The 24,259-nt window shown below is 44.1% G+C and overlaps 1 protein-coding gene across 4 annotated transcripts in view; it reads right to left on the minus strand.

Annotated features, from left to right (window-relative positions):
• Positions 1–24,259, minus strand: part of EIF4G1 (eukaryotic translation initiation factor 4 gamma 1) — a 98,223-nt gene that overhangs the window by 59,054 nt on the left and 14,910 nt on the right. For 3 of the 4 annotated variants that reach the window (XM_040349790.1, XM_040349789.1, XM_040349788.1), the window contains exon 2: positions 659–812. The exons of the other annotated variant lie outside the window; for it this stretch is intronic. In XM_040349790.1, the coding sequence (XP_040205724.1) occupies positions 659–762 (104 nt within the window). In that variant the 5' untranslated portion in view covers positions 763–812. The remainder of the gene's footprint in view (positions 1–658; positions 813–24,259) is intronic. 4 annotated transcript variants of the gene reach the window in all.

Consider the following 24,259-nt stretch of genomic DNA (forward strand, 5'->3'; position numbering starts at 1 on the left):
TTTAAATGGATTCGGTCAGCAAATAGCCGTTCAAAAAAACCTCTGATGGAAGCGGACATTCCCAGACTTGCACACTATACAATATAGTCTAGTTCTACATTGCAGAACTGCACTTGCAGTAACGCTAAACAGATTGAACCTCAGTGTCTCAAAACTATGGTGACTGACACCAGCAAACACTTGGGAGGAAGAAACCCCAAACCAGATACACAATGACACATTCCCCATCTGCTGGTGACAGCTCCTGCAGGCATAATGAGATGAGGAGTGTGACCAATCTATAGCTAGCAGAATGTAGAACTGCAGAGGCCCAGGGCATCCTATAGAAAAAAAATGTGTCATGATGCATGTGCTGATCTAGCATATGGGTCAGCTACCAGTTACTCCTTGAAGGGTTAAATACTGTCAGTTTATAATTTAGTGTCTGCTTCCAGAGATGCAACAGCAATTCCTCTCTTCATCAGTATTTACCTAAACGTGTCCCCCACTGGAAAATTTCCCTCCACCTCCTGCTCTGGTGACAACTAAAAATAAAACCGTATCACGTCTCTGTGAGATTGGGCACAGGACAAGTCTAACTAATGAGGTAAAATCCTGACAAAGGTTCTAATACATGCCCAATTAAAAACAAAAAATAAAAAATAGAAATCCACTTTACCTGTAAAAAAAAGTCTGCAGTGGAGCTCTCTCTGCGTTGCCATTTCTGATGAAGGGAATGCCTCTGACTTGATTCCAGCCCAAAGCATAGTCTGATTCATCCATTTAGACCTTGTTCATACCATGTATAGACAGGAGATTTTCTGCAGTTGTCTCTGCAAGGACACAAAGAAAACAATAGTTCTCCATGTGCCCTGTTCCCACCACAACACTGGCATCACATTTACATGTGGATGATTTTTGTGCAGAAATATGCAAATTGTATGCAGTTATCTACACATATAGAAACAAAAAATAACAAAAAAAACACACAAAAACAAACCACACCTCATGTGACAGCATTGTTCTGGTGTGAACAGGACACACAGAAATCAATGGATTTCTTGGTATCCTTGAAGACCTACTTACAAATTACGCATGTGATCTGCACATGGAGTAAACTAGCCCATGCAAGTCAAATCTGCGCTTTTTTTTTTCCATCAGTTTTTATGCATGTATGGTGGTAACGAGGCCTAAAAGGTTTTTATTACCTACTGGCTGGTCACACAGGGGTGCTATCATCTGTGATAGCTTGAATTCATCTAGAAATGTACATAAGGATCACCTTCCATTTCTCGTCCTGCTGCCTGTGCCAGTCAGCTCTGTCCCCAATATACATTTATCCCCACTGAAAACTGGGGAGCCTGGTCAGCACTGGTTGTGTCAGATTTCATCATTTGCACTCAGTTTTGTCTGGGGAGTATAAAGTAGTGATGTTCCCCCCATCAATGGTAACGTTAAACTTTCATGGGGGGGGATATATAGCATATACAATTGCGACACAAGTCATATTTTAATTGGTTAATATCTTTCCTTTTCAAACTGCAGCACTGTAATTTTCAGAAAATATAATGCAATATGGCTACCTGGAGGTGTTGTGTACACAGAGTGTGTACAGACCACTCCCCAGAAACATTTCCTGCTTGTGTGATTGGCTTAAGATACAAGTCAGGTTTCAGGCATCCCCTGCAACAAGTGTCATTTTTGGTGAGATACGCCCAATAGGAACATGTCTAAAAGGGATGCAGGCCCAGCAGCTTTCCCCATTCGTGCCCTGCAACAGCTTGATACTTAGAAAACCACTTCCATTAGACCCACTGAGAACATAGGCACAGAAGACCAAACAGGGATTTCTTCAGGAATATCAAAAGATAGGAATCTGCAACAAATTTTGTTCTAATCCTTATAATGCACATATCACTCAGATGGGAATGTTTTTTTTTTTCTTAACAAAAGTGGGAGTTGCACAATCAAAGTGGAAGGTCACCCTAACACTAAAATCTGTAAATCTACAGGCATCCATGATCTAATAACCTATCCCTGTAAAGAAATCGCTATACATACCTTTCTGAAGCCGCTCCAATCCGGTCTCCAGCGGCAGAAGCTCTGCAGAGGACACAGCCAATGACGGCTGTGAAATGAATGAAATGGAAGGACTGTCACCCATAGACTTACTATGGGGCTTCCATTGTCTGCTGCCTCTTCTGCACCCACATGCACATAGATGCCACTGCTGACAGCTCAGTGTGGGAGCGGACCAGTGCAGCTGCAAAAAAAGTTATGTACAGGGGAACATTGGATTACAAGCATAACCCGTTCCAGGAGAATGCTTGTAATCCAAAGCACTCGCATATCAAAGAGAGTTCCCCCCATAGAAGTCAATAGAAACAAAAATTAGTTCCACATTGACTTCTATGGCATGCAATACCAGAAGTGGGGGGCACCAGAGACTCGGAAATACTCAGAAAAGGTTGAAAACACTCGAGTCCTTTTCCGAGTATTTCCAAACGATTCCCGGTTTCACCAGGGCCCCTGCACCTCTGGCCAAACGCAGTACTGCACACCGCAGAGGCTTGAATCCTGCTCGTATTGCGATACACTCGCAAACCGAGTCAGGATTTAAAATAAATAAATGGCTTGTATTGCGAAATGCTTGTTAACCGCGTTACTCGCACTCTAAGGTTTCCACTGTAAAGAGATTTCCTCTTTCCAGGGCTAGATAGGTCAGTCTTAGATTGTGAAGGTCTGTAGATTTAGAGCTTTTAGTGTTAGGGTGGACTTCTACTTAAAACGTGTGTGGGAGATGGGTCCAAGTCATAGTAGCTAGGGTGGCAAAATAAAACATATCCTATAGGGACCCATATAAAAAGCTCATCTCAATCACCCCAAATTCCAACAGATTCCCTGCAAAGTAGGCAATAATGTGTATGGTCCATCAGTCCACTGAAATGCTAGTAACTTGCCAACAAATGGGGAGGACATATTAAACTGGGAATAAAAATTCAATATATCTCATGTTCTCAGCTAATGAGTCCATTTTGGCACAAAAAACAGGTCCAGTAAAGTTGAATGGAGCTTCCCCAACTCTCAGAAACCATTTAAAGCACCAAAGCCAAAATGTTGTCTTCCCCATCAACTAAAATGCATTTTTTTTAAATGCTGCTGAAACTGAACACATCATTTTGCTGATTTCTAGTGCTATCCTCTCCCTCCTCTTCTATGTTGATGTCATTGAACTCATCCAGGAGATTTTCTTTTCAATGTGACAGAAGTGCAGGGCAAACTCCCCTATTGGACTTACCATACTATTCAATACAAATGCAAGCTATGGCTGTAGTTGGGCTATTACTCCGAATGGAAATCTAGCTGATCCAACTAGCTACTTAAAACCAAAAAGTAATATATTGCAGCTTGGCAATCATGAAATATGGTGGCTGCATTCATTTTCTCCCTCCATTCTCTGGCCAGTAACATACCTACTATATTAGAGAGCCCCCACTCTACATGAAAGATCAGGGGCACAACATAGAGCAACATTGTCAGCCTGGGCTAGGGTAAGGAGTGTTAAATATACTAGCAGATTTATATACACTAACAAATTGAAGCCAAGCTCCAGCTAATAATTTAGGTTTAATTCAAATTAAAAGCCCAACTTCCGCCCAACCTGACTGTCTTGATAGATGGGGATCCTTGCTTCAGTTTAAAATCTTGTGTCTCAGTTGAGAATTCTCCCATTAGCAATAGGGGTGCAACGGATCAAAAAACTCACGGTTTGGATCGTTCCTTGGATCAGAGCCACGGATCGGATCATTTTTCGGATCACCACTATATATAGTCCCCACTGCAATGTCCACATCTCCCCAGTCAGTGCCGCTCTGGGAAGCTCACCTAGGCCACCGTCGGGTGTACCAAGATGGCCGCCGCCGCTCTGGAGCTAGGCCGAAGCCTTTCCTATGGGCTCAATTCACAGATCGCGTGGTGTGCCGATCCGCGGACATTGACCCGTTCGGGCCGTGGATCAATGACGATCCGTTGCATCACTAATCAGCAAGCTGAAGTGGGGGGGGGGGGGGGGGGGATATCTTAAGAGGTTCTAACTCTTCCCCATGCTACAAGAAAAAAAAAAAAAAAAAAAAAAAAAACACTACTTGCAGTCTAATATTTTAACCTCTTCCTGACCAAACACCACATATATACTGCGAAAGGAAAGGTGGGCTTCACACTGACCAAGCCGTACTCCCAATCAATCATGTTATCTGCAGCAATAGCCAATCACTGCTGTAATGAGATTAGGAAACTGCTCCACCTCTTGGCATTGGAAGTGGAATTAAACACAAAAGCAAGCATATTGCAGCTTGTCATTGCCTCTTTTTTTTTTACTTTTTATTCTTTTAATTTTTGCCTGGTGAGCCAACAAGTCTGTTTTTCAACAGAACAAATGTAGCAGTTCGAATGTTGAGACAAACCATTTACCACTGCAAATGGTCAGCTTTTATTTATTCATGCAAATCCTTTATCCTACAAGAAAAAACCTGTTGCTATAACTTCAACGTTAGCTGGAGTTTGGCTTCAATTTGTTAGGGTATCTATATCTGATAATGCATTTCCCAGACAGACAGTGCTGCTGTGCCCCCTGTACTTATTCATCTAGAGTGGGGGCACCAATACAGGTGTGTTACTGACCGGGTCACTAGGTGAAAACAGAGGGGAGGGGGGGGGGGGGGGACTAAGAAGAGGAAAATGAACGCAGCCACCACATCTAATGATTAGTAAGCTGCAATATATTACATTTTTATTATGGGTTTAATACCGCTTTAAATCCCAACTTATAAGGCTGCCAGCAGCTGTTGGGAAAACATGAATGCGGGATTAAAGCCAAAAATATTTACATGTTGCCAATCACTAGATGTGATGGTTGCATGAGTTCTTTTTTTATTTTTTTTAAAGGCGGTTTTCACCTGATCAACATGCCTCCTGTATTAGGGCGCCTCTGGATGAAGAAGAAACAGAGACACCTTTGGACAGCAGTAGTGTTAATCCAAGAGGAGGGGGAGCGTTGGGTGCACTAACAGATTTCGATAAACTAACTTCGGCCATCACTTTATAAAGAAGATACAGCAAGTTTTTTTTTTTTTTTGCTTTTGTGATAAAGGTTTTACATAAATAAAAGCTGATCATTGTAAGCACCTTTGTAAGTGTTAAATGGATTGTCTAAACCCTCCAACTGCTACATCTGGAGGACAACTTGTTCTGTTGAATACAGACTTCCTGGCAGGATCACCAGGGGAAAAACGAAGTAGCCACCACATCCAAGAATTGACATACATTTTGTTTGGGTACAGTGTTGCACAACCGCGCAATTGTCAGTTAAAGCAATGCAGTGCCGTATCGCAAAAAATGGCCTGGTTAGGGGGGCAAATCCTTCTGGTCCTTAAAAGGGGTTGTAAAGGAAATTTATTTTTTCCCTAAATGGCTTCCTTTACCTTAGTGTAGTCCTCCTTCACTTACCTCAATCCTTCCATTTTGCTTTTAAATGTCCTTATTTCTTCTGAGAAATCCTCACTTCCTGTTCTTCTGTCTGTAACTACACACCGTAATGCGAGGCTTTCTCCCTGGTGTAGAGAAAGACTCTTGAGGGGGAGGGGGCGAGCAGGCAAGTCAGGACGCTCTACTTTGCAGATAGAGAAAGGAGCTGTGTGTTAGTGGGCGTCCTGACACTCCTGCTCGCCCCCTCAAGAGGCTTTCTCCACACCAGGGAGAAAGAATTGCATTAACGGTGTGGAGTTACAGACAGAAGAACAGGAAGTGAGGATTTCTCAGAAGAAATAAGGACATTTAAAAGCAAAATGGAAGGATGAAGTAAGTGAAGGAGGACTGAACTAAGGTAAAGGAAGCTATTTAGGGAAAAAAATATGTTTTCCTTTACATTTTTTACAACCCCCCCAAGGCTTTATCACATATACTTTCATTTGACATAAACATTTAGGTAGGCCATACAGAGCAAATTTCTTTCCTGCAGCCATGAGTTTCAGGAAAGAAATCAGCTGGATTCCCCCATCAACAGACAGCGTTTATGCAGGAGTCCCTCTTGCTGTGCCATTGTCTTCTCCCAGCAGGGGGGGGGGGGGAGCCACCCCCGCTGGTTGAAGACAGTAAATCATAAGAGAATCCGGCAGGCTGGTTATACCCAAGATGTTCGATCAACTTGGTACATTCAGCCTACCCATTAACAGTTCTAATTGAACTGTGTAGGGCAGGCCTTGGAGTCCATTCACACTTGTGCAACTTCAAAACCATGCCATTTCCATTGCAACTTCATGCGACTGATGCGATTTGAGTGCGACTTCATCTTTGACCTATGTGATAATGCAAAAAAAAAAAAAAAAAAATCGCACACAAATCACATGTATATCAGGCGGGTGCGATTTTCAGGGGTTTACATTGAGGTCTATGGTCCACAAGTCGCATGAAAGTCAGACCAAAGTAGTACAACAACTACTTTTAAGTTGCAGATATGAACGGTACTCATTGGGAAACATGGGGTGCGACTTTGGGGTCCAAAGTCACATGACGATTCGCACAAGTGTGAATAGGGCCTTACTTTCAAGTAACTAAACCCTTCAAGACACAGACACTGCTAAGGCTGCATTCACACTTCTGCTAAAAGTAACATGTCCACCTTTTTGGCGTGTTTTTCACCAAATAAAGATGGTAGATGAAAAAAAAATGGGTGACACTCTGCCTACTTCTGACTTTGGAAATATCTATAACAAAAAAGGATAAGGTTGCTGTGACCTCACAAAAAAAAAAAGGGGGGGGGAGATTTATTTACCCAATTATCGCTTGTGTTGGTAGCAAACATTTAATTAAAAAATTTGAGTGGCACAGTCAGTTAAAGTGGCACTATAGGCAAAACAGAAATTACATAGGATACAGTCTAACTAGCATCAACACAGGAGTTTTGTCGTCCCCATAAGACCCCTTCCACACTGAGCCGCAGCTGGCTAGCGCTAAAGCAGCACGCGTTTTAGTGGCACCTTGGTGCTGTTTGAGCAGCGCTTTTCGGTCACTGGCAGGGTGCTTTTAACCACTGCTAGCAGACAAAGGGGTTAAAAACGCATGTGTTGCAGCGCTTCTGAAGCGTTTTTTTAGGCACTTCGGAAGCGCTGCCCATTCATTGCAATGGGCAGGGGCGGTTTGGGAGCGATGTATACACTGCTACCAAACCACCCCACAGATGCTGCTTGCAGGACTCTCTTAAAGCGGGAGTTCACCCATTTAAAAAAAAAAAAAAAATCTCCCCTTAGCTTCCTGCTCGTTCGGTCTAGGGGAATCGGCTATTTATATTAAAATATGTGCAGTACTTACCCGTTTTCGAGCTGCATCTTCTTCCGTCGCTTCCGGGTATGGGTCTTCTGGAGCGGGCGTTCCTTCTTGATTGACATTCTTCCGAGAGGCTTCCGACGGTCGCATCCATCGCGTCACTCGTAGCCGAAAGAAGCCGAACGTCGGTGCGGCTCTATACTGCGCCTGCGCACCGACGTTCGGCTTCTTTCGGAAAACCTTAGTTAGACTTACCGGTAACGGTATTTCTATGAGTCTTTCAGGACAGCACCTGGAGAGAGCGCAGCTCCACCCACTTCCCAGGAAACACTGCAGTCAATGCTATAAATTCCGCCCCCTTCCACCATGGCCTCAGTTGTTCACGAGTACCTCCGGCCACGCTGAAATTAGATAAGCAGAACATAGAAACTACACACATTAGCATATATATATATTATCTTTAATAATAAAAGGGCGGGTTATCGGTGCTGTCCTGAAAGACTCATAGAAATACCGTTACCGGTAAGTCTAACTAAGGTTTTCTCACCTCGTCTTTCAGGACAGCACCTGGAGATGATAACCGAGTACTTACTCTAGGGGTGGGACCACCGCTTGCAGGACCTTCCTGCCAAAAGACTGCTCTGACACAGAGAGCAAATCCATCCTATAATGACGAGCGAAGGTGGAAAAGCTCGTCCACGTTGCCGCTTTACAGATGTGTTCTGGTGAAGCTCCAGCCCGTTCTGCCCAGGAAGTTGCCACCGCCCTAGTAGAATGGGCCATAACTCCCGGAGGGGGATCCAAACCTTTAGCTTTGTATGCCTCATGGATAGCCATGCGCAACCATCTAGCCAGCGTACTTTTGGAAGCCCCATGTCCCTTGCGGGAACCTGAAAACAGAACGAAAAGCGAATTCGCCTCTCTGAACTCGCTAGAGACCTCTAGATAGCGTCTAATGCATCTCCTGACATCCAAGGAATGGAATTCCTTCTCCTTCGGACAAGAAGGAGTTGGACAAAATGTAGGTAACACTATTTCCTGCGTCCTATGAAATACTGACACTACCTTCGGAAGAAAACTCGGATCAGTTCTTAATACTACCCTATCAGGGAAGATTGACAAAAAAGGCTCCAAAACGGAAAGCGCCTGAAGCTCGCTAATCCTCCTTGCTGAGGTGACCGCCACCAAAAGCACCAATTTTAAAGTTAGAGACTTTACAGAGGCGTCTACCAGTGGTTCGAAGGGCTTTTGAGTCAAACCCCCCAGGACCACTGATAAATCCCACTTGGGGAAAAATTTAAACGGGGAAGGCCTAGCCCTGGCTAAGGCCTTAAAAAATCTGATGACATAAGGCTCTAGAGATAAACGTCTCTCTAGAAACACTGACAAAGCCGCCACCTGCGCCTTCAAGGTGCTGGCTGCCAGACCCTTATCCATACCGTCTTGTAAAAACTCCAAGACGGAACAAGTATTCAAAGGAGAATAATTTTTAACTTCACACCAAGAATTGAAAACCTTCCAAGTCTTGAAATAGATGGCCCTCGTGACCTCTTTCCTACTACTAAGTAGCGTGTCTACCAAACGTCTGGATAGACCCTTCCTGCTAAGAATTAGCTCTTCAGTAACCAGGCCGTGAGCCTTAACCGACTCACGTCTGGATGCAGTAGAGGGCCCTGAAAAAGTAGATCTCTTCTGACTGGTAGAACCCAGGGGTCTTCTACCGCCAGTTCCAACAGACTCGAAAACCAAGGCCTCTTGGGCCAGTATGGGGCTATCAGGATCAGAGTAGTCTTCTCCTCCTGAAGCTTCCGTAACACTAAGGGAATGATCTGAACCGGGGGGAAGGCATAGCACAGGCGGAAGGGCCAGCGTTGAACTAACGCATCTAGACCCTCTGCCTGGTCCATTCTGTTTAGAGAAAAATAAACCGGAACCTTGGCATTGGACTGGGCCGCGAACAGGTCTATCTGAGGAGTTCCCCACTTGTTTACTAGCTCTTGGAAGACCTCCGGGCATAAACACCACTCCGATTCCAGAACCCTCGTCCGACTTAAAAAGTCTGCCAGCATGTTTAGGCTGCCTTTTAGGTGAACTGCCGATAGGGAAGCCAAATTCACCTCTGCCCAGGACAGAGTCTGTAAGGCCAGACTGAGGAGTACTCTGCTTCTCGTGCCCCCCTGTCTGGAAACATACGCCACTGCTGTGGCGTTGTCTGACAGAATCTGGACATGCTGGTCCAGAATCAGCTCCTGGAAGGCCCTTAGCCCTAACCAAATGGCCCTGAGTTCCCTCCAATTGGAGGACCTTCTGGACTCTTCCCTCGTCCAGGATCCCTGTGCCATCTGCCCGTTCAGGTGAGCACCCCATCCCCACGAACTCGCGTCCGTAGTTAGGACCCTTGTAGTGAGGAAGGACCAAGACAGACCTAGGCGCAGATTTGCCTGGCTTCTCCACCACCAAAGTTTCCTCTTCACTGAAGACGGAACTCTGAATCTCTTCTCTAGGGATTCCCCATGGGTCCAATTCTGAAGGATCACCTGTTGTAGGCCCCTTGAATGGAGACGAGCCCACTGCACCGCCGGAATGGAGGCCGTGAGTAAGCCCATTGTGGACATGGCTGAGCGCACAGAAATCGGCACATTCGTCTGAATTGCCTTCACCGCAGCCTGAACTTTCTCTATCTTTTCTTCTGGTAGAAAGATTTTCCCCTGAACAGAGTCTATAACGTATCCCAGAAAGACTATCCTCTGGGAGGGCACTAGACTTGACTTTTCCTTGTTCAGGATCCAACCGAGCCCTTCCAAATGAGCCTGGGTCCTCCTCAGGTCCAGGAGAAGCTGCTCCTCCGACTTGGCGAACAGCAGGAGGTCGTCCAAGTATGGAATTATGGAAATCCCCCTGAGCCTTAGGGGTGCCAAGGCCTCTGCCACCACCTTTGAAAAGACTCTGGGAGAGGAGGAAAGGCCGAATGGGAGGGCTCTGAATTGAAAATGTCTCACTCCGCTCTCTGTTCTGATGGCTAGACGCAGATAGCGCTGGGAGGAAGTCCTGATCGGGACATGCAAATAAGCATCCCTTAAATCTATTGAAGCTAGAAAGCACCCCAGGGGAAGAAGCTTTCTCACCGAGTATATAGAGTCCATGCGGAATCTCTTGTACCGGATAGCTAGATTCAGGACCTTCAGGTTTAAAATTAACCTGAATTTGCCCGACGGCTTCTTTACAAGGAATATATGGGAATAACAGCCCTCCCCCTGGTCTCTCTGGGGAACTGGCGTAATCACCCTCTGTTGGAGAAAATCCTCCACTAATGTCAGCATAGCCTGAGACTTCTCTTGCTCCCTGGGCAATTGGGTCACATAAAACCGCGACGGTGGTTTTCCCGAAAACTCCAGTGCGTATCCCTCTGCAATCAGTTTGAGCACATACGGACTGGACGTCGCCTCTGCCCACTGTGGAAGGAAGGCTTGGAGCCGACCACCCACAGCTGGGAGACCGTCACTGGGGCTTAGCAGGTTGGCTGGGGGAGCGAAACAACACCCCAGGCTTCCCGCGGCCCCTCTGGGACCGCCAGGGTCTACCACCCTGACCTCTTTGTGCCTCCTTAGGACCCTTGGCTTGGAAAAAAGGACGAAAATTTTTCTTGGGCCCCGAATCTACCTTTTTTAAAGGAAGAGCCTTCTTTCTATCCGCCGTCCTATCCAGGACGGTGTCTAGTCCTGTGCCAAAAACCAAGTCTCCTTCAAAAGGTAACCCACACAGTTTCAGCTTAGAGGCTGTGTCCCCCTGCCAGGTCTTAACCCATAAGGCCCTTCTGGTTGAATTTATCAACGCCGAGGATCTGGCGGAGAGCTTCACGGATTCAGCCGAAGCATCCGCTATATAGCCTACCGCTTTCATAAGGACTGGAAAGGACTCCAAAAGCTCTCTACGAGAGGTACCGGCCTCGATATGACCTTTGAGCTGATCCAGCCAATGCTCAAGGTTTCTGGCCACCACAGTGGATGCCATAGCTGGTTTAAGATTAATCAAGGAGGTATCCCAGGCTTTTTTGAGCAGGCTATCTGCTCTTTTATCCAGGGGATCCTTAAGGGCACCTGTATCCTCAAAAGCTAGGTCCGTATTGCGGGAAACTTTTGAGAATGCTGCATCCAGTTTAGGCCTTTTATTCCAGGCCTGCGTTGGATCCTCATCGAAAGGAAATCTCCTTTTCAGAGATTTAGAAAAGAAGGGTGCCTTCTCTGGGTCCTTCCATTCTCTTTTAATTGTCTCAGACAATACTTTATGTACCGGGAAGGTACGATGTTTTACCTCATCCAAACCCTGGTACATCCTGTCATGCAATGACAGCTGAGTCGCATCTTCTTTAATGTTTAGGGTAGAATGAATTGTCCTTAATAGGTCATCAACCTCCTCTAAGGACAGTTTATAGCGTGAGGAAGAAGTATCCCTTTCTTCTTCATCCTCCGCCTCTGATCCTGAAATAGCATTTTCAGGTTCCTCCTCCTCGGACTCACTGTCTAACCTTCTAGATGTGGAGGGGGTACTGGCCCTGGCCTTAGATCCTTTAGTCGGACCCTTGTCCAGAAAGGAGCGAAAAGACTGGAAAGTCTGGTGCAACTCCTCCCTAAATGAAGAGAGCAACTCCCCCGTTCCCTTGACGGTGGTCTGCTCAGAGGCCGAACTAGTAGAGGCCTCCCCCCTGACAATCTCCGCAATACAAGTTTTGCATAAAGGTTTGGTCCAGTTCCCTTTAAGGGAAGCTTTACAAGTAGCACACCGCTTCTTGGAAGGAGGAGGTTCTACCACTTTAAGTTTTTCTTTAACTTTCTGAAACGACACAAAGGACAACAACGCTATGTTTAACCTTTGTACGCCAGCCAACAAAACACACAAGTGCACACAGCTAGTGAACAAATAAAAACCAGTACCCATCACCGCTGTACCAAAAAAACTACACGCACCCACAGAAGTGACTAGGGTGAGTGAGGCAGGCTCCCCTCCCCCGAAGGGGCAGAAAAGAGGGACATAACAACACCCTGGTACATTGACCCTCGCTGGGTCTCCTACCTGGGCCGGGCTGGTGCTTGTGGCTCCTGCTCCCGCCACCTCCGCTGCGTCTTCTGGCTCCATGGTCCCAGAACGCTGCGGGCGTGCGACAGCTCTTTTAAATCTCCCGGGTTCCTCTCGCCGCTGCGAGACCCGGAAATAGCACCGCCGAGGCTCACTCCCCCTCTTGCGTTCCAGGCGGCCGGAACCGGAAGCCGCCACGCGCCGCCGGAAGTCCCGCCTCCACCCGGAAAGGACGTCACTACGCCCTCCGCTCCGGAGCCTCGTATGCCGGAAGGACGGCACCTGACCGCCCCCCCCGCAAGCTACGATGCCCGGACTAAGGGAGCGGGACCTCCAGCAGCCTCTGTCCTCGCCGGACCGAAGAGGAGAAGCACCCGACTTTCACCCGCACGTCAGGGGAGAAGTCGAGCCCGCCTCTGGAGGATCACCTCCTAACCTAAAACACCGGTATGCTTACACACAATCCACCTTCCCCGCCTGGGGAGAGAACAGCACACCCCTGGTTCCCTGCAGCGCTTCCACCATGGCCGGAGGAAACACTACAACTGAGGCCATGGTGGAAGGGGGCGGAATTTATAGCATTGACTGCAGTGTTTCCTGGGAAGTGGGTGGAGCTGCGCTCTCTCCAGGTGCTGTCCTGAAAGACGAGGTGAGAAAATCGTGACGCGATGGATGCGACCGTCGGAAGCCTCTCGGAAACCTGTCAATCAAGAAGGAACGCCCATTCCCGAAGCCCATACCCGGAAGCGACGGAGAGGATGCGTCTCGTAAACGGGTAAGTACTGCACATAGTTTAAAATAAATAGCCGATTCCCCTAGTAATAACGAGCAGGAAGCTAAGGGGGAAAAGTGCCCTCTAAGGGTGAACCCCCGCTTTAAGTTCCGCAAGCGCACACCCCAGTGTGAAAGTACTCAGGCTTTCACATTTGGGCGGCATGGGAGGCAGTTTTCAGGAGCCATTTGTAGCGCTAAAATGCCTGAAAACTGCCTCAGTGTGAAAGGGGTCCAACAGTTGATACTGGCCGATTTTGTCAGACTGGAAGCTCCTGTAATGAGGTAAGGATATAGAGAATTAAGGCACGTTGTTGGGTGGGGAATGGTTGTACTGCTGCCTGTGTTTAGATGGCTGGAATAGTGGACACACGTGTGGTAGCTAAAATACTGACAGAGGTTCTAACCATTATGTACTTTATAGTCGGCAAATCGTTTTTCTGTTTTGAATATACCAAGAATGGTTCCTCAGAGCCCTTGGAAAAGATTTCAGAAAAGATTTACAGAAACACTTGTGCCCAGAGGGAAAAGTAGATGTTTTTAAGAACAATGGGAAGGGGAGTCGCTTCCTGTCCTCGGAAACTGTCTTTATCATAACAGATACTCAAATGAAACGGTAAATAGTAGCCCTAAAGAAACTATGGCTATTGTCTGTAAGTACCCTAAACAGGCAACATTCTCATTGATGCAAGAGTGGGATGTATATAGAATTTACTAGATCTGTGCCAAATGGCGAGTTCTAAACACATGAACTCCTTACAGAAACTGGAGTTGGGAAACCGCAATCTGAATCTGGTATAATACTGTACTACAGAAAGTAGTGTGTTATGCCATACTCGGCTTGACATTTTCTACAAGAAAACTGCTTTATTTACACTACACGACAGGGCGATTATAGATATAAGCATATCTGCCCGACTTCCTACAGCTGGACAGTCAGCCTTTTGAGCCTGGAAAGTAAAGGGTTAGGGTTTCTTCATTGAAATTAAAGTTCATCCAAACAAAAAAACTAAGAGCATCTCTTGCATTTTTTTCTCCCGATAACCTTGCAAATACACATACTGGGTGGCTATGTCACTGCACCTATGGAAAGAGCCATCGATCTCATGGAGCCTACAGAAGATGGTTAGGAGAAAGATATTCAGTGCAACTCAGAGGAAGTAACTGCATTTCTGGCAAGACCAATTGGTATTTGCTGAAAAAAATATTTTTATTAATATATATAAATATATAAATATATATATATATATATATATATATATATATATATATATATATATATATATATATATATATATATATATATATATATATATATATATATATATATATATATATATATTATGTGTGTGTTCCTGCATTTCTTTCCAAAAATCCCCTTAAAGGGGAGGTTCACCCTATTATGCCTATTATGTTTTTTTTTTATGCTGTACATACCTCGGTACAGCTAATTCACCCGTGGCTTCCGGGTTGCGAGTCCCGCGGGAGTGGGAGTTGCTAACTTGCTGGTGATTGACGTGATGACCAAAAACGAGCTCCCCCCGTCGCGTAAGCTGCATCACAATTGCCGAAAGGAGCCGAACGGCGGTGCGAAGGCGCAGTATAGCGCCGACTCGCCGTTCGGCTCCTTTCGCCAATCGTGACGCAGCTTACGCGACGGGGGGAGCTCCTTTTTGGTCATCACGTCAATCACCAGCAAGTTAGGAACGCCCACTCCTGGGTGAATTAGCTGTACCGAGGTATGTATAGCATAAAAAAAAAAACATAATAGGCATAATTGTATTGTAATGTGGGGGGCCATTGTAATACTAGAAAGTCGTTTTTAGGGTGAACCTCCCCTTTAAGCAATTCTATATTCCCTGAATAGTACATACCAGTGTTCCTCCTTTTTTAAATGATGCCCCCTCATTTGAGGTTTTCAAGAAGGGTTGAATGTTACAGTATTGTGCCCCCTAGTGGCTGCTCAGAAGATGGCACTTAAACTGTGTGCTGAGCTCTTTTCTCCTCTAGCTGAGCTCAAGTGTGAAGTTTCATCAGCATGGCGCTGCTGTTACTGAGCGCAGCTGAAACAGGGAGTGGGTACGCAAGCAGTTTAAGCAGACCAGAGCTGGTAGGCACTAGTCAGAGAATATAGAATTGGAAGGAGGCTTTTTGGGAAATCGTTCTGGGAGGTGAACTTACACTTTGAACCCACGTTCACACTGGTCCAATTTGGTATGCAATTTGACATGGCAGGTATTGCCAGCAATGGCACAGTCTAAATCAGTGCGTCCCCGACTTTGCGACGCCGCACCGATCCCCAAAAGTAGTTCCTGTACTACTTTTGGCGAATTCAGGGGTGATTTGAATAGACATTGGTGCATGAACTCGCACATATGTCTGTCAAATCGCCCCCAAAAAGCAGACTGCATTGCCGGCTTGAAATTGTACGAGTTCAGCTGAACTTGCATGATTTCAAATCCACATCAGTGTGAACCAAGGCTAAAGGGGCATGTGCCATAAATTGCAAGTATGCATTGGAAACTTGCACATTATGGCAAAATATACCTTGGAGTTTGACTTCCCACAGAAATAAATGACATTTTCAATATTTATCCCCTCTGCCATTGGATGGCCCAGGATGATTTAGCTCCTGTCCAGAAGATTGGCATTATAACATCATGCAGTTGCACTCTTGAGCATCTCAGAGTCCAAGAGTATACAATGTGCATGCAAAAAAGTTCACTTTAGAAGAGACATTAAAAAGCATACTTGTAATTAAAAGTTAACTGCTACAATTCATGCCAGTCTGGAAGGATACTTTTCCAGCTTACTATAGAGGCATTTCCTTATCAGCTGGGTGCACAAAGAAAGGTGCATCACAAGTTGTGTGCATATCTGGACTTTTAAGCCAAGAAATTATCCTTGCGTCCATAACTGCAGCCTCTCCCTTTTCCACCAATATTAATAAGGCAATCCCCACACTGGCTCAACAGGGCAGAAAAGCGGACGCCAAATATAGTTTGGCCTACCACCAGATTCAGTATCTGAAATTTCAATAATGCAATTAGGGCTGTCCCGATACCACTTTTTTAGGACCGAGTACAAGTACAGATACTTTTTATCAAGTACTCGCCGATTACCGATACTTTTTTTAAATCTCATGTGACAGTGGCACATGTGTCAGTATTTTTTACAATTTTAAATGTATTTTTTTACAATGCTTTTTTATTTTATTTATTTTTTTAAGGGGGGTTGGGGGGGTGGACAGTGTCTGTTTATTTTTTACAATTCGTTTTTTTTATTATTTATTGCAATTCCCCTTTTTTTTTTATCAGCCCTGTTGGGGGGCTTTGGTGAGATATCAGGGGTCTTAACAGACCTCTGACATCTCCCCTCTGAGACAGGGAAAGGGACTAAGGACACAGATTCCCCCGTCCCTTTCTCTGCAGCCTCAGCTGCGCTGAAAATGAAAGGAGAAAAGCGGCTTCTCTTCATTCATTAACTGAAACATTGTAATCTGTGTTTACAATGTTTCAGTTATGTGAATGTACATTCGGAAAAGGTAGGAGCCGGGTTTACCACTGATCACCGCTGACTGTCCAGGTATCGGGTGAAGCGTCTAAGCTTTTGCCCGAGTACAAGTACTCGGGGAAATGCTTGGTATCGGTCCCGATACCAGTAGAGTTGTCAATATTTTAAATCGCAGTCATTAAAAATGTAATGACCAGCAACCTACCCATACGTCACTGGACTTTTGGTGGTTATACCAGGATGATTCCTGCAGCCATCATCCAGATACCAATTTTTAGAGTCAGCGGTCAGCTCTCTTGTAATAAGCAGTTGAAGTGGTTAACTAGCCACTTGACTGCTGTTACAAGCAGCGGGAGGAGTCATTTTTACATGTAAACAGCGTGTCAAAAAAGTCCTGGAGCCAAAGTGGTTAACGGAAAAGTTCACCTTTTGTATTTTAAGGTGTATTATTGTAAATCTTCTCCCTGCAGCCATTGTTACTATTTAAAAAAAAGCACAGCTGTGCAGGCTCCTCCCCCCACACAGCCACATCATTCATTCACAATGAGCTGGGAACAAATGAACTACTAGTCCAAACTTTCACTGCGGCATACAGCTTGTAGTCAATGGACTGACTGAGGGCGCAGACGAGACTGAAGCCAACATGTTGCATAATATCGCACTGCATTCTGGTCTACACAACAGAAAATTGTTTCACCAGTATATCCAATTTCTTTTGATGGCAAAACTTTTTTGCTCATGCCATTTCCCACAGCCCTGAGAGAAATAAGACCTCATTCGCATTTCTTCAAGGGGCGAAGGAGGAGCATTTCTTCAACTAAAAATTCCTGGTTTTTGCATACAGCCATGAGTAGCAGATTTTGTACAAATCAATGACAGCCTGAGACATTTTCGCGTTAGAAGAGATTGAGGACACAGGGCCCTCAAAATCCTTCTCTGCAGCCCCACACTTACCAACACTTAACACAGGAATTCTCTGCACAGAGTGCTTCTGTGTTTATTTGCAAACATGCCATAACATTCCATAAAACATCTGGATTGAGAATTGCTAAAACTGGCGAACACAAGCTGGTGCAGCTCTGCATAAAAACCAATCAGCTGCCAGGTTTTATTGTCAAAGCTTAATTGAACAAGCTGAAGTTAGAAGCCGATTGGCTACCATGCACAGCTACACCAATCGGCTTCTAACTTCAGCTTGTTCAATTAAGCTTTGACAATAAAACCTGGCAGCTGATTGGTTTTTATGCAGAGCTGCACCAGCTTGTGTTCACCAGTTTTAGCAAATCAGAATATATTATGTGCAGATGTTAAAAGGCACATGACGTTTGGCTCTAGACTTTTGTAAATTTAAGACCTGGCTCTTAGATTCAAAGCAAATTTGTCAAGCCCCGTCATACCCTATGCCTTCAGTTATACAGTATATTAACATTGGAGTGACCACTACTGAGCACCAGTGTTCATTCAATCGGGAAACATGAGAAAAAGGTTTACTGCACTCAATCCTGAATAAATCCAACTTGTGCAACACCTGCCGACAGGCCATGGTAATAGAAAGAGGGGGTGTTTTGAAGTTAACATAGATAGGGAGCAGTGGGCACAGATTGTCCAGAGAACAGCCCTTTGTATCTGTTTGAAGGAATTCTAACCCATTCCAATACCCCCTCCTTCCCAACAGACACATGTACATAACATACACATACTGTGTTACGTGTGTTGTTGCAACGCATCACACTAAGCACTCATTCACATCAGTGGGTGTATGCAACGGTGCGTTTAATGTGGTGCATTTTGTGTGCTGGTAAAAAAATAAAATAAAAAAAATAAAACGATTTTTCAACTTTGGGCGTAGTAGCAATTGGTCACATATTATGCTGCTATATTGTGACAAAATGGAAGCCTACACACCAAAGCAGTGCACACACAGCACTGCAGATGAGGGGTTGCAGATTTTAGATGTACCGGTAAGTTGCTTACTTACAGATTTGTGTACCATGCATTTTTCATTATTAAATCAATACAGGTTTAGTGGGAATCTTTGCAAGTTATGTTGTGCCTATGTGCACTAATAATGATTTTAGTGTATTTTTATTGAAAATATCCTTTTGATAAAAAATAAATAAATAAATAGTGTAGCTATTACAGGAGCTTCAAAATCAGTAAAACCATAATTTTATTCCATCAGTCCGGTGCTTTTAGAAAATGTATGGTTTGGGGGTATTTTACAAACTCTGAAAGCTTTACGCATAAATTATTAAAAGTAAAACATTTGCAAAATTGATCTGGCCACCTGAGGTTAGGACTAGAGAGCAGGGCCTGGCAGCGAAAGGGTTTACGTGTATGCAGTAATGTATTGTAGCTTTCCAATCAGATGCAGTGCTGCATACGTTTTAATTTTTTAGGCGTTGTTTCCGTTTTCACCCAGTGATCCGGCCAGTTACACACCTTCTGTATTAGTGTGCCTACATAGGTTGTACAGTTATACTAATGTTTAAATGTGTTCACTTTATAGACGTATGTATGCTTTAGATGACATTCAGCCTATGAAGGACCTAGGGGTCTGAAACATGTCAGGCGTCATCTCCTACAGCTACGTGCAACAGCCCTTCATACCAGAGGGCATTTATTAAAATGCCTGTATTTTTGTACTGCAATTGATTTTATTCTTCTACTATATAGACTACTAAATGTTTTCAATACTTTAAATACTCACCTGTCTGTCCTAAAAATCCTGAGGGATTATGCTGCGTCTATGAGCACTAGGTTTGCCTTTACACTCTGGAAGAGGGAGCAATAGACACCTTTGGACAGCAACATTGTTAAAGGGCAAGTGGTCCTACACACAAAAATCTGTAAGGTGAACTTACACAGGACCCCCCACCTCCGCTAACCTGGACCGCGACAATCTCCAGTTCCAAGCCCCGATATATCCACGTCAGGAGTCCGGGGCTTAGAAAGCCCAAGCTGAATGTCCAAAATGTACCTTGTCAGGGACGTTTCGAAACAGTCTAATGGGTCAGCGTCTTCACATGGGCAGCGCCGACTAATCACCAGCAGCATAACCTGTCCTGTCAGCTATGGAGAAGACGTGTGGATGCCAAGGGGTTTTCGAAGCCCCGGACTCCTGACAGATATACCAGGGCTTAGAACTGGAGAGTGCCACAGTCCAGGTCAGCGGAAAAATGAGGGGGTCCTGTGTAAGTTAATTTTACAGATTTTTCTGTAAAAGGTGAACCTACACTTTAAGTCTGGGAGAAGGGGAGTGTGATGTAGTAGCAGATTTAGATACACTCTATTTCAGGGATCCTCAAACTACAGCCCTCCAGCTGTTGTAGAACTACACATCCCATGAGGCATTGAAACACACTGACATTCACAGACATGACTAGGCATGATGGGAATGATAGTTCCTGAACAACTGGAGGGCCGTAGTTTGAAGACCCATGCTCTATTTGAAGCCAAACTCCAACTCACACCGATAGTTTTGTTCAAGTACTCGCCCATACCAAGTACTGATACTTTGCAGTGCGATTTGCATCAGTATCAAATGAATAGCCACAAAATGCATGAAAAAAAAATGCATGCAAGTTGCACAGGAACGTGGTGCGATTTCTGTCCAAATTGCATGCGATTTACCCCACTGCGTGTGTAACCAATACTGCAAGCACCATCTAGTGGGCAGTTAAAAAGGTTATAACTCATTAAAGTACATATCTGCTCAAATGCAAATCTGCATAATGTCCCCGCCTTGCCAATTATAGAAAACCATAGCCGCTGGAGAAGTTCTTGGACCCCTGAAAGTGATGTTAGCTTGGGGGTGGACCGCCTATACATCTCCTCCAGAAGCTGTGAGGTTTTCCCATCTTCGGGAGGACAGGGACACTATGCAGAGTTGGGTATGAGCAGATATGTACTTTAAGGGGCATTGTAACAGGTTTCATAAACTGCCCACTAGATGGCGCTTCCCTTTGTACTGGGTTCACACGCATGAGTGGTGGGGAAAAAACGAATCGAACAGGAAACACTGCATTCCTGTTCAATACTCGGTATCAGTGCATCCCTATCATTTATAGCAACAGATTTCCCCACCTTTTGGGATAAAGCTTTTACATAAATGAATAAAATCTGATCAGTGGTAGTTTCAAACCCTCCAACTGCTACATCTACAGGCCAGCTTGTTCTGTTGAAACACAGCCTTACTAGCAACATTATGCAAGCCCTGATGAAGCACATATAAGTGCGAAACTAGTTGGCAAACTCGCATGAATTTTCCTCCAAATAACCTGTTTTCCCTTTACTTTGTTTTTCATGAAACTGTGGTTCATGACCATATGTATACCTTATTATGTAAATTATATGAAATATGATATTTTATATTGTCATAATTAAATTATTTTTGATACTACTTTAACCTTTGTGTTTTGTGCGCCTACCTTATATACCAAGAGCAACACATCTCACTTAAAAAATCCCTATATTCGGAGAGGAACTGTCCTCCCCCAATATATGCCAAACTCCTTTTTTATTCTTTACAAATCTTGATGGGATTGTGAGTGACTGTTGCTTGAGAGGAAGTCATTCATTCACTCTTATAATTTATTTTTTTATACTTACTTTGGGTGTAAAACCCGCAATTGAGTGATGAATGACCTCTAGTACTAAGGTGACAACAAAAAACATTTACTCTATTATTTTTTGAATTTTCTTTGTAAACTCTAAAAAACATCCTAGGTTCAACATTGTCTTATTGCATAGCTTCGATCCGAACTAGGTACAAGTTCTGAGGATAAATTATTTCTATCCGCTTTTCTGCTAGTCTTCTTTTTCTTCCTTCCTGCTAAAAATTTCTCCTTTCCCCTTCCCCTTTCTTCCCCCTCTCCTTTCTTTCTAACTCTATAATGTCACAATTTTCAGGCTTGGACTGGGAGAAGTTTTTGGATACTATCCAAAACTCTTACAATTCCCAAGCAAAAACGGAAGTAGGACTTGATGTCTTTTTTCTAAAACTCAAAAAATTAATGGAAAGAAAATCCAACCTAGGCTGGCACATTCGATTTTTTGATCGATACTTGAAAGAAAAGGTCAATCCCCAAGGATTGAGAGTGCAAATTTTCCCCACATTTGAAATGACTGAATCAGCATTAAAAGACAAATGGGAGGAAAATTTGAATACATGTTCTTCTAACATGATGATAATGTTGAGGGACAAACACATTATTGATCTTGCTGAATTGGATAGGGAAATTATGAATTTACGTAGTTCAAGTAATCACCTAACCTCGAGCAGTGAATATCAGAAAAAGGAGTCAGATTTATTACAGCATCTAGAGAATTACAATAAGAACGTAATCATGAGGAAGGACCAAAAGTTTTATAAAGACCAACTAGCATTTGCAGGAGGTTATGCATACAAGTGGCATCATAATCCTAACCAAAAGGGAAAGAAAACCTTTAGACGTAATAACCAATATGAACCTACTGCATATAAATCTGATTCAGATGTATCAGCTTCATCCTCTTCCGTTTCTTCACAGAGAACCATCTCAAAAACCTTTCGAGGACCAGCAGGACGAGGGCGTGCACCCAAACGCGGTAATGGTGGTGGGCATAACACACAAGGTGGGACACTTAAAAAACGCATGGTTTCTCCTCAGGTTCCCACGGACCAATCCATTAAGAACCAAGAGGTGGTAATAGACACAAGTGGTGACTTGGTGGTGGGCAACACTCCTTTGGTAATGTTCTCCAATGAGAGGGAAATTATAAGTCAAAAAGAACAGGGAGCAATTCCCAAAACTGTTAATAGACAAACCAACTCAGGTAATATCCCTTTAGGACCTTGCCTAATTCCGTCAACACCACTACCCACAATGAAACTAGGAAAAATGGACCCCTTTGTGATAAAACAAATGCAGCTGACTCAGGATTAGACATTGTAAACCTCTCAACGTATAATCTCTCTACCACTGAAATTGAGGTGCTGAAGCTGGGTCTCAGTTTCTGCCCCTCACAAAAAGTGGATAAATTTACCCTAATTAAAGATTTACATTTGTTTGCTAGAAACCTTACTTATAAATTTATGTTTGATACTGACAGGGGACGTATAGCCTCTAGGGAGGAGGAACTGTACAAAGATTTCAAAGTACAAGATTTTAGAGCGTTAAAAATCCTAATCCAACTGTTGGATGAAAACGAGAGTTCGGAAGATCTTATTGATCTCTCGGATGAAGTTGAATTGGAGGTAGAACCGATCTCAGAACCTTGTAAATTTAAGACAAAATCACAAAGATTCCCTAATTTACAAACTTCCCCAGCAGTATGGGCCTTCCTTAAGCAAACAAGGAAACAAATCGAAAACCTAGTAATCCCCAAAATTTCCGAAAACAACCTATCAAGACAGCAACAACAAGCACTTACCCAACTCACTAATAACAGCGAATTAGTGATAAAACCCTCTGATAAAGGGGGTAATGTAGTTGTAATGACTAAGACCCAGTATATCAGAATGTGTGACAAAATCCTATGCAATGGCAACTGGTACAGGATAATATCAGAAGATGATGTTCCAAAAGCCAGATCCAGTTATATTTCTTTGATTTCGTTAGCATTTCAACAAGGTCTAATTGATCAAGACCTTAGGGAATATCTAGAGATTAAGTGGCCTATAACTCCTACGTTTTATTCACTGCCAAAAATACATAAGGACATCAGGGTTCCACCTGGCCGTCCTATCATCTCAGGTATAGGTAGCCATACGGAAACTGCAAGCAAGTATGTCGACATGCAATTGAGACCTCATGTGATGGCATTGCCATCATACCTAAAAGATACATTGGAACTTCTTAAAATAGTGGAAGGTATGAGCGTACCCCCAGGATCAATTTTGGCAGCAATAGACGTGGAGGCCCTCTACTCTAGTATTCCTCATATAAAGGGGATCCAAGTTGTTTCTCAATTCTTGCGTGAACAAGATCACAATAATTGGAAACTGTGTAATTTCATTACAACTCTGTTGGAGCATATATTGACTAACAACGTTTTTGTTTTTAATGGCTCAACCTACCTCCAGGTACAGGGTGTGGCGATGGGGACTTCTTGTGCCCCATCGTATGCCACCCTGTACCTGGGGGGTTGGGAAAGAGCAATATTCTCGGATGACTCCGCCGCGCTATACCTCCGCCACATTTTATTGTGGCGGAGATATATCGACGACATTTTAGTCGTCTGGACTGGTGGAGCAGACCTACTAGGTAAATTTATGGAGTACTTATCCCTTAATGACTACAATCTAAAATTCACGATTCAATCAGATACAAAAAGCATCCCCTTCCTCGATCTAACAATCTCAATAAATGATGACGGTACTCTGTACACTAATTTATATAGAAAAGAAACAGCAGGAAATACTATTCTTCACTACTCCAGCTCGCATCCAAGATCCTTGGTGCGAAGCATTCCTTACAGTCAGTACCTAAGACTTCGGCGCAACTGTGCAAAGGAGGAGGATTTTGAAAAAGAGGCATCTGCCCTCTATTCACGACTCCTATTGAGAGGATATAGTAAAAAGGTGTTGAAACGAGCATATGTAAAGTCCAAGATAAATACT

The sequence above is a fragment of the Rana temporaria genome, chromosome 4 (assembly GCF_905171775.1).
Source record: "Rana temporaria chromosome 4, aRanTem1.1, whole genome shotgun sequence".
In the NCBI taxonomy this organism is placed as follows: Eukaryota; Metazoa; Chordata; class Amphibia; order Anura; family Ranidae; genus Rana; species Rana temporaria.